General features: G+C 35.0%; 2 protein-coding genes across 2 annotated transcripts; both read left to right on the forward strand.

Moving 5' to 3' along the window:
- The first annotated feature begins 2,177 nt into the window (after positions 1-2,177).
- LOC108221285 (transcription repressor OFP8) lies at positions 2,178-2,759 on the forward strand. Its single transcript, XM_017395174.1, has one exon. The coding sequence runs from the start codon at positions 2,178-2,180 to the stop codon at positions 2,757-2,759; it is 582 nt and encodes a 193-aa protein (XP_017250663.1).
- A 5,926-nt stretch (positions 2,760-8,685) lies between these two features.
- LOC108220470 (cytochrome P450 72A397) lies at positions 8,686-11,374 on the forward strand. Its single transcript, XM_017394248.2, has 5 exons — positions 8,686-9,118; positions 9,286-9,503; positions 9,924-10,168; positions 10,291-10,672; positions 10,761-11,374. Exons 1-5 carry the CDS (start codon positions 8,707-8,709, stop codon positions 11,187-11,189), a joined length of 1,686 nt encoding a protein of 561 aa, XP_017249737.2. The 5' UTR covers positions 8,686-8,706; the 3' UTR covers positions 11,190-11,374.

Genomic DNA, 11,374 nt, shown 5'->3' on the forward strand with positions numbered 1-11,374 from the left:
ATTATTACTAAATTTTTTGATAAAAAAATGTATATCTTGAAGTTAATATTTTATGTAACAAAAAAAATAGTGAGAAAATATAAAATTGACTTTTAAAATATAAAATATTAAAAATATGTTTTCAAAAATTTATTTAACTATTTACTATAGAAAATATAAAATAAAATATACTATATGATATCATGTGAAAAATATTTTTAGTTAATTATGTACCATATGAAAGGAATATTTAATAATTAAAACGTATGTTGTATAAATTTTAAAAAAATTAACAGACTTTAAACTCTGATGAAACTATCAAAGAAAAAATAGAGACAGAAAGAATAAAGGACGAGAAATTATAAGTCACGTGTTATGAACTAACCAATAGAAAAAAAAAAGACATAATAGGATACACAACTTAGGGGATAGAGGATCCGGACTCGAATTCTTGAGGATGAAAGTCCTAACTAACAACTTTTCATGTACTGTGCCCAAAATAACTATATGTTCAGAACATGCCCAAAATACCTATTCAAACACGCACACAAGGAATGCGTGTACCAACATGGACTTGGATTAAACACACATGGACTTGGAATACATACACATAGACTGTGCACGCATACTTCAGATGCGCAAGTGCACACACGCATGTGGCTCATGCACGTGTTGTACCGCAGGTTACTACACACACCACTTGCAACTTGCAAGCGCACACGTGAGATGCGTACATGATGCCTCATTTTAAGATTTTCTTATGTCATCATCTTTAAACTTTTGGAAGGAAAATAGGTGAAGCAAAGTAGGGTTGTTAACGAAACGAACATTTAATGAAATATTCGGTATTCGAATTCGTTTAGTATTATTTGTGTTCGTTTATTAACAAATACAAATACGAATTCAAATCTTAAAAAATATTCGGTTCATTAACAAATACAAATTCGAATAGATAAATATTCGTATTCGCTATTCGCTTAATTATTCGGAAATTAAATATTATATATATATTATTTTATATTATATATAAAAATATTATATTTCTTATTTAATAGGATTATAGATTATTTTGGGACCAGATATTAAATTAAACCAGCCCCGTCCATATACTAAAAGGTTGAGTCAGTGAAAGTTCTGTTGCATGATCTTAGAGTTAATTAAGACATATTAAACTTTACATTTTGGTTGTAATTGAATTTTGTTTCTTTGAATTGGATGATTGTAGTCTGTATAATTAGTATTTTATAGTTTGCTTGAATTGGTGTAGTATGAGAGTTTATTACTTTTGTCACGAGTTAGCACTTCAGTTATTTAGTTCCTTTTTGTTTTAAATGAGTATCTTAAACGAATATGAATAGTTCGTGAATCTAACCGAATCCGAATACGAAAACAAATAATTATTCGGATAATAAACGAATACAAATCCGAATATATGTATTTAAACCGAATACAAATACGAAAATTAAGATATTCGTTTCGAATTCATTTCGTTAACAGCCCTAAAGCAAAGTGCTCTGTATGCACTGTAAGACTCGACTCCCGAGAAGCCTTGAGAGAAAGAGAGTGAGTAGATGACAGAATTTATATAACACAGGATAGTTTCGCATGTTTATGAATTCTCATACACGCATTTCAAGTATGCGTGCTTGAATGGGTAAAAAAGATAGTAATCCCGCTAATTGATATTTCGGGCATTTCAGTTATCAAATTACGAGATTTTGGGCATTTTCTCGATTCTTGATGATCAGAGAATTTTTTAAGCGCAAACTATGTAGTAGAATATACAGTTATATCATCATAAAATATATCGTATTGTATGGTAATAGCGTAGACTTTGACGTAAAAACAAGTCGACGGAAAATTTAAGATGATCGTGCATGCATCCGTCATAAGTAGAATCTACTCATCAAGTCATCAACGGATTGTTTGGTTAGGCTAAAAAAATGAAGAAGTTAATTAAATGTTTAGAAAAAAATATTTCTATTTAATTACGTAAACAGAAGCGAGAAGCATCTTCTCCGAACCAAACATGCACCAAATCTCAATCCAAAAACAAAAAGACAGTCCACAAATCTAAGTCGGATTATTTAAAAATAAAAAACTGTTGCTCCATCAAATTCAAACACACATATGTGTGTCTATATATCTTTGCCAAGCCTTAATTTCCGAACTTGTCTCTTCCCTCTCTGCCTAAAACCATGATAACAAACAAACTAAAGCTCCGAATGACCAACATTTTCCGATGCAGTCCTCGGAAAAAATCCCTAATTTCCGACGTCACCGAACACCCATTTTTCTACCCCCACTCATTCCACCTCTTCTCTCCCAAAAAACCACCTCCTTCTCAGCCATTCTCCTCCATTTGCAGACCAAAAACAACCCAAACAGCTCCGGTCAAGCCGAGACACAGAAAATCAAGAAAAAGGAGAAACAACTCCGAGCTGAAAAACAAAAAATTTGATGAGCTGCTGGATTCAGTTTCGGGAAACTACACTAACTGCTGGTTTAGTGAAGATGAGAATGAAGGTAAAGATGATGACCGGACAACTCTTTTCTCCGGCTTTAAGGACAGTTATGCGGTGGTGAAGAGATCAAGTGATCCGTACAATGAATTCAGAACATCAATGGTGGAGATGATAGTTGAGAGAAAGTTGTTCAAAGCTAGAGAACTTGAGCATTTGTTGCATTGTTTTCTTGCACTTAACTCATCATCTCATCATATGGTTATAGTTGAAGCTTTTACTCAGATTTTGGAAACAATTTTTAGTGGCTACCAATGAAAATGTAGAGTTTTTCAGCAAGTTTAATGGCCATGTCAATTTTTTTTTTTAACTTGGTATAGTATTAATTTTGAATGCAAGTGAATTTACATTTTAGCGGGTAGTATGTTTTTGTTTGTTTGGTATGAAGATTCTTGTCGATTTCAAAAAATGGTTACTTGTTCAGTACTTCAGGGTGAAATGGTGAATCACATGATGGGAAAACTTGAAAAGACGAGTCAGATATAAAGAAACGAGTGAATTAGATTCCATAGACCATAGTACGTAAATTTGTCTAGTACTCCCTTCGTCCCATCCAATTCTTTACATTGGGTTTGGGCACGGAAGTTAAGAAATATGTATAAAGTAGTGGAAAAGAGAAGGAAAAGTGGGTGAAGTGGTGGGACCCATTGATTTTTAATATATAAAAGAGAGTTGGTGGAGTAAAAGTAGTGTGAAAAGGAAGTAAAAGTGGGAAAATGGTGAGATCCATTAGGAAAGTTTTGTGATGTAAAAAAATGGATGGGACGGCCAAATAAAGAAACTGTAAAGAATCTGGTGGGACGGAGGGAATACAAGTCTTTTTCGAGAAGTATTTGAAGCTTTGTCCAGGAAGGAGAAAGTAACCAATCGACAAATATTACAGGAAGTTAGTTTGTTATTTAAATGCAATTTTTTTTTTTTATAACTCGTGAACATGTTATGATGATATAGAAGAGCAAATCCGGTTGTATCTTGATTCATCTCTTATTGTTTATTAGTATTATAGAATATTAGATCTTAAAATATTCTAGTAATCCAGGATTATTTGGTGTATCATTTTCAACAATTATTAATTTTGTAATATTATATTTGAACCTTCAAAAACAAAAATATGTAGGAAATACTAATCTTAACCATAATTGATTTATGATTTAGTAACTTTAAAATATAAGAAAACTACTCCCAATATAGGAAAATTGTTGAGGATATGAGTTTTGAAATGTTTAACATTCACGCACTAGTATATAGGAAAATTGTTGAGGATATGAGTTTTGAAAATTTTGGAAAAAAAAGAATGAATAAGAAATTTTTGCTAATAGAAATGGATGCGCTAAAGTAATAGAATTATTACTTTGAAATAAAAGATCAACTGTGTTAAACAAGTTGAGGAAGTACTAAGAACCTAATGTTATGATAACGAAGTTAAGTTGAAATCATATCAAATAATAGATTACTTAATAATTCATGATAAATTAATATATTTGACCTACAGATTTTTTGTCCCAATAGCGATTATATATATTTATTCTCGATTAATCAATATTCTCGATAATATAATAAAGGACTTTTTTTTATACATAATCAAGTTTTTAAAATTTTTTGCGAAAATACTACTCCCTCCGTCCCAAAAAGAGTGAGCTGGTTTGATTTTCACGGAGATTAAGAAAAAAGTAATAAGTTTAGTTGAAAAGGGGTTAAAGTGGTGGGACCTATTAATATCTAATAATAGATTTGAGATAGTGGAGCAAAGTAGTGAGTGTAATAGTGTTTATTTAATAAAAGGAGAATATAAAATAGAGAGGTAGTGGGTGTAATAGTGAAAAGTAGTGTTCAAAATAAATTACACTATTTAAATCACTTTTTAAAATAAATAGCAAAAATTCTATATTTCTGAAAACGGTGGTTGCATATGCAACCATATCTGCAACTGCCAGCAACCATATGCAACCATAAATGCAACTATAAAAAAAATAATTAAAAATTATATTTGTTTGCATAATAAATTGCAACCGGTTGCAAGACAGATAAATAACCTCTGTGGAGCAAAACATTACAACCTAAAAAGCAACTAAAACAACAAATTAGAAATCAACTCAAAATTCAAATTTCAAAATCAATTAAATTAAATCGGCGGCGGAGTGCCGCCGTACACATATGTATGCAACATGACTTCAACCCCGTGTGTGGCCCCCGGCCCTCACCCACGCGCCGCCTTCCCTCTCCCACCCCCACACGCTCCTTCCCTCCAAAACCAAATCAACATCTTATTGATGGAGAATCAGGGTCTCCAACGGCAGCAAATCGAATATGGACATGTGGCGAAAGACAGTGGAGCGGGAGAGACGCAGCCAGATGAGGAGGTGTTGGAGAAGAAGAGCATATGAGAAATGAATGGCGGCGGAGTCCGCCGTGTTTAACGTCGACGAGTGGCGAGGTGGAGAGTTTTGTGTGTGACGTGTGTGCGCGTCAAAAGGTGAGAGAGAAAGAGAGAGAGACGGGATGCGGTGAGAGAGGAAGAGAGATAAGTAATAAAGAAATGAAATGATAAATTAGAGTAGGTAGTACATTTGAAAATAAGATTTAAAAGATAGTAATTTGAAAGATTTTAGAGAGGGTAGTATATTTGTAAATAAGATCCAAAAAGTAGTATACATGGCAAATTCCCTATAATAAATTTTGCGAATTCAACATTATTAATGTATAGAGATTTTAACGTAACAAATTACGAAAATTTATTTTATACAAATCTTAGTAATTGCTCAATGAATTTTGTTTTTATTAAACAGAGAAAGTGGATCTCATAAACTAATATTATCATTTGTGATGAAGAAGAATGAGCTTGAATTGTTTTGGTCATGAACAAGAATTGAAAAATGTTTACAATTCTCCAAGTTAGTATATGTAATTATTGGGTATAAAGTTATAACTTATAAAGCAATGAGTTTAAATGAAACAAATTTACACTCTACAGGAAAGAAATAGGAGTTTTACCGAACGCCATTCCCATAGTACTATCAATTATCTGGACCAGTAAAATTATCGACCGTCACTCACTCGATTGTTATCATAACATTTATGATAGAACCTAAATATGATACCCACTTCTGAGCTGATCGTGATCGTCACAGCATTATGTCTTTCGATCAAAATTGGTCGGACAAACATTATGATCATATCGATCGTGATCAAGACTGTTATGTCAACAGTTGTTCGATCAAAATTGGTCGGATGAAAGTTATGATCATACTGTATAGTTGGAATTTCATTAGATTTGCCTGACTGGCCAGGTGACGTGGCTGAGTCCCATAACACGTTAAAATGGTTCCCATCATGTCATCCCTAGCCCCACCCATGTACATGTGAATCAAGAGTACGTGGGTGTTTGGGCGGGGCTTTTTTTTTTTTTGAAAATGAGAATAAATCTCAACGAGAATCTGCAATTCACCGTGATAATTCTCTCATTCAAGAAAGCTTATTATCTAACCGTCGGACATGCAAGATGACCGGGGAAATTTAGACAATAAAACTTTAATGTCCGAAAAGAAAACCGGTCTTCTTCCAAGAATCCTGAAAATAAAACAAGAGAAACAAGAAGAATAATAAAATATTAATATCCTTAATTAAGACACAATTAACGCCCTTAAATAAGGCCCAATTAACGCACTCAATAATTGAGGCAAAATTTACGCCCTCAATAAAGAGGCACAATTAACCAGGCACAATTACCGCCCTCAATTAAGGCACAATCAGCGCGCTTTCCTTTCTGAAATCGGATTCGGTCCTAAAATCGCCGTCACCGCCACCATCGGCCACCACCGCTATGCTATCGGTCAAATTGCCTCGTCGTATGCGAAGCGAACGAAGCGTCTCACATGTAACACGAAAAATCGCCAAAAACACCAAAACCAAACAAAACACAAGGATTAAACAAGCAAACAAATACCCACAAACAAACAAGATTAAAATCAACACCTTTCGCAATTCCACTCAATATCATGAGAAAAAAAAGAATATTGTAAATAATTGTAAAAGAAGAGCATACCAGTTGAGCCATGAGGAACCCCATAGGATTTGAAAGTCGGAGCAGTATCATGTGTTTGCGTTCGGATTTGAAACCCGTAGCAGCACACTTCTGATTTTCTCTACATTATCAGTTTTAGATATATGTATGTTGTGATGTAGATGCAGAGTAGATTTGGAAAAGGGGTTGGGTTACCGATTGAGACGGAGCTTGATATTTTTTGATTTTACTTTGTTCTTGTAACCTTGGGTATTTAATGATCAACTAGGATTTGATCTTGTTGTTTGCTTGAAATATGCGATGATTTGTGTAGCCATTCGGGAGTTTTGTATCGTTGTTCTTAATGTTTGGGCGGGGCTTAAAAGCTCCGTTTCTAGAGTTTTAATTTAGAAACATTTATTTGTATCGTTTTTGTAAAAAATCGAGAAACACTTATAAAAAGCTATGATTCCTGGGTTTTGTTTCATGACTTCTACACTTTCCCCAAACACTTTAATCACTCTTAACTAACTTCTAACTTCTACTTCACTTATTTTACCTTAAGTGGGAAGCACTTATTTAAAGCTCACGTTTGGTCCTATGGAAAAAGTTAATTACCACCCAGGATAACCCGACTGTTCTTTAATTATTGCAAAAGAGATTATCACGACTGATTTTTTTTCCCATACTAATCGATTTTGTTGTCGGCAAAACCCTTATTTCATGTAGTGGCGGGCAAAAAGCTAATTGGGAAAATTGTTAAAAATTCACTAATAACTATGGTTTAAACGATAAACTTGAATTTGGACAATTTATGAATCACTAAAAATATTACATAATTTGATAAGTAATTCTTTATATTAACCTTTATCGTAATAGAATGATAAAAATAATTTAATTTTTTCAAAAAATATATCCTATTAATTTTTTATTTTTAAGTCTATGTATATTAAATCATAACCTAGCTTATTATGATCCATGGGCTTTATGATGATTAATACGAGGTCCAAACAGACTGTCAAAGATTTATTGCTTTACACTATTTAAAGAACCGGGTCTCGTAATGTTCAAGACGATTATCAGTCTAAAATCCACAAACGAAATTTTAACTAGTCACTGTATCCCAAATTATATATGTGAAAATAACCAGGGCAGCAGCAGGAATGCAGGATGAAACCAGCACAATTTATTTTCCAGGGGCTAGACCTTGACTTAACAGTTGAGTAAAATGCGCAAGTTATCACTTGAAGACTGCCTGCAATATGTAAAACTAGAAAAACAAAACCTCAGGCTGTTCCGCTACAAAACCCTACTCTCAGGTTAGTGTTCACTTGGAGTACTGAATGGAATGGAGGGAGAATGAAATAAAGTTTGTACTCTAAAATAGTGTTGTCATTCTTTCAATCATTTCAACCTCTTACGATTTTGACTATATATAACTCTAACCCACATGTTTTGGAAGAATACTCATTTCATTTCAACATTATATTTCTTCACAATCTTTCTCACAAAAAAATTAATTACATTTATATTTTGTCACCATTATCTCATACTTTCTTCTTTCTCCTTAAAACCTCTATATAATTTTTCATTCCATTCCATGAAGTAAACACAGCCTCAGTGTTATCATGTTGTTATACACAACAATTCACAAGACGAGGCCGGGAGCTAACCTAGCTTATTGTGATCCATGGACTTCTATGATGATTAATCCGAGGTCCAAACAGACTGTCAAAGATTTGTTGCTTTACACTATACAGCGGCTCCCAAGAAGGTATCCCAAATTATACATGTAATCAAACATAACAGTGTTTAAAATAATAAAACCAGAGCAGCATGCAGCAGCAGACGAAACCAGCATTATTTATTTCCCGGGGGCCAGACCTTGACTTAATAGCTAAGTAAAATGCGCAACTTATCACCTCAACACCGACTTCATATGAAACTAGAAAAACAAAACCTCAGGCTGTTTCGCAGCAAAACCCTACTCATCATGTTGTTATACACTTGTCACGGGACGTTAAAAATATTTATTGTAATCGTTTTTCCAACACCTCATCTCTCTTACTATAAGTAATTAAATTACACCGACTTCATGTGAAACTAGAAAAATAACAAAACCTCAGGCTGTTTCCACGTAGCAAAAATATCAAATTTAAGTAATTAAATTTCAGCTTCTACACTGACGTCACACATTGTGACCATATGCTTCAATATCTTGATACTTTTACTATAAATATATGCTTCAATCTACACTGTAACAACAACAAGAAGCACAACTTACTCTCTCTTTTTTTTGCTGGTAAAATTATTTCGATATTTTTCGTAGTCATGGAGAAAGCGGTGCAACTGGTGGTGAGGATTACGGTGGTGTTTGTGGTTGCTTTGTTTGTTAAATGTGCATGGAGGGTGTGGGATTCGGTGTGGGTGAGACCACGGCAAGTGGAGAAGTGCCTGAGAAAGCAAGGACTGAGAGGAAACTCCTACAGGTTCTTGTATGGAGACGTGAAGGACAACTTGGAAATGAGTAAGAAAGCCATGTCGACGCCGATGAATCTTTCCGGCGATGTGGCCACGCGTGCCATACCCTTCATTCATCAGACCATCAACAAATATGGTAACACATACTCCCTCCATCAGAACATATTCTTTACAGTTTCCTTTTTTGCAAGTCCTACTCATTTTTTTACTAGTATTGTATTTCATATACAGATGGTTTGTATAGTTTAGAGGCTAAAATGATTTGTAGCGGGACATGACTATATATTTATGTTTTACTTGCAGGCGAGAATAGTTTCATATGGTTTGGACCAACTCCCAGGTTGTTGATAACAGATCCGGTGCTCGTAAAACAGGTCTTAAACCAAACCTTTAGATTTAAGAAGCTTCGGCAGAACCCGATCGTAAGAATGTTTGCTAATGGGCTGGCAAGTATTGATGGCGATCAATGGACTCAGCACAGAAAACTCCTCAGCCCAGCTTTTCTTAGTTCCAAGTTGAAGGTATTCTTCACTATTTTAACTCTTCTGTTAAAACACAACCTTTGAAGCACATTTGTAAGACACAATCAACTCTGTATTAACCGAAAACTGTACTCCCTCCGTCCCACCCAAATGTTTACGACTTACATTGGGGTTGGGACGGAGGAGTGAAAGAGTAAGAAAGATAATGGTGGAACTGATTGATATTTAACTTATAAAGTTAGCACAGTGGAGAAAGATATATACTGAGGGAAGTTGGATTTTTATAATGTAAAATTTTACTATACTAGGTAAGTTTTGAAATGTAAAGAATTGGATAGACATCTTAAAAAGTAAAGGCTAAAATGGTTAGGACAGAGGGACTAGTTTTTACAAGTGTTTCCGAATTTATAGTTTTTGACTCGTACTTGGATGCTAACTCTTTTGTTGTGTTGATTTCAGCTAATGCTACCGGTGATGTATATTAGTTGCATCGAGTTGGTGAGGGAATGGCAGAAGATGATAGAGATGAAGGGGCGGTGTGAAATAGACGTTGCACCATATTTGAATACACTAACCAGCGATGTGATTTCACGTACAGCATTTGGAAGTAGCTACGAGGAGGGAAGCGTGGTGTTTAAGCTTCAGCGCCAACAAATTGAGCTTGTAAACAAGTCTCTGCAATCTGTGTACATTCCTGGATGGAGGTAATATTCATTTGTTACTTAACTCTTTCAATTAGGTCGATTTCAGTACGAAAAGAGAGAGGTATATATAAATAATTTCTGTTATGATTTGTTTAACATGTCTGTTATAATTCAATTGTCAGGTTTTTACCAACTAAGAACAACAGGAGGATGAAGGAGTTGAGTAACAAAATCCAATCTTCCCTGACAAACATCATCGAAAAAAAGACCAAGACAATGAAGGCAGGACAGAGTCGCGCAGATGACCTGCTGGGGATCTTATTGGAATCCAATGAGCAGTGCAAAAATGGATCAGCTTATGTTCCAATGAGCCTCGATGATGTGATAGGCGAGTGCAAGCTATTCTACTTTGCTGGACAAGAAACCACCTCAAACGTGCTTGTCTGGACCTTGATTTTACTCAGCATTCATCAGAACTGGCAAACGCGTGCCAGAGAAGAGGTTCTGCAAGTAATAGGCAATCAAGGACAACCCGATTCTGATCATCTTAGCCGCCTCAAAGTTGTAAGTGGCATCAATCCTTCACATCCACTCAAATTCTAGACATATATGATCATTTCATAATCCAATCAATTAACTCAATTCTCTGCAGATTTCAATGATTATAAACGAGGTACTAAGGCTATATCCTCCAGCACACACTCTGACTAGGAAGGTCCACGAAACTACAACTTTAGGCGATATAACATTATCATCAGGGGTCGAAGTTTCTCTGCCTGTCTTGCTAATACACCACGATACAAAAGCTTGGGGCGCAGATGCAAAAGAATTCAACCCCGAAAGATTTGCCAATGGGGTGTTCAAGGCAACAAACAATAACCAGGCAGCCTACTGCCCTTTCGGGATGGGGCCAAGAACTTGCATTGGACAAAACTTTGCTACACTGGAAGCTAAACTAGCCCTTGCTACCATTTTACAACACTTCTCCTTCGAGCTTTCGCCAACCTATACACATGCCCCCGCTACACTCATAACTCTTCAACCACAGCACGGAGCTAAGTTAATAGTGACCAGGGTTTAGTTACTAAGTTGTCGTATGAACAAGAGTTCAGCAGATCATGAACTGATCATTAACTTTGCAGACTTCAATTTTTATCACTTTGATCTTTGTATGTACAGCTAATGAAATGCCTCAGAGGCATTCATGTAATATACTAATATTATCAAGTATCAACCTACCCATTTCAAGTGCGGTCTTTTAACATT

Source organism: Daucus carota, chromosome 5, assembly GCF_001625215.2.
Source record: "Daucus carota subsp. sativus chromosome 5, DH1 v3.0, whole genome shotgun sequence".
NCBI lineage: Eukaryota > Viridiplantae > Streptophyta > Magnoliopsida > Apiales > Apiaceae > Daucus > Daucus carota.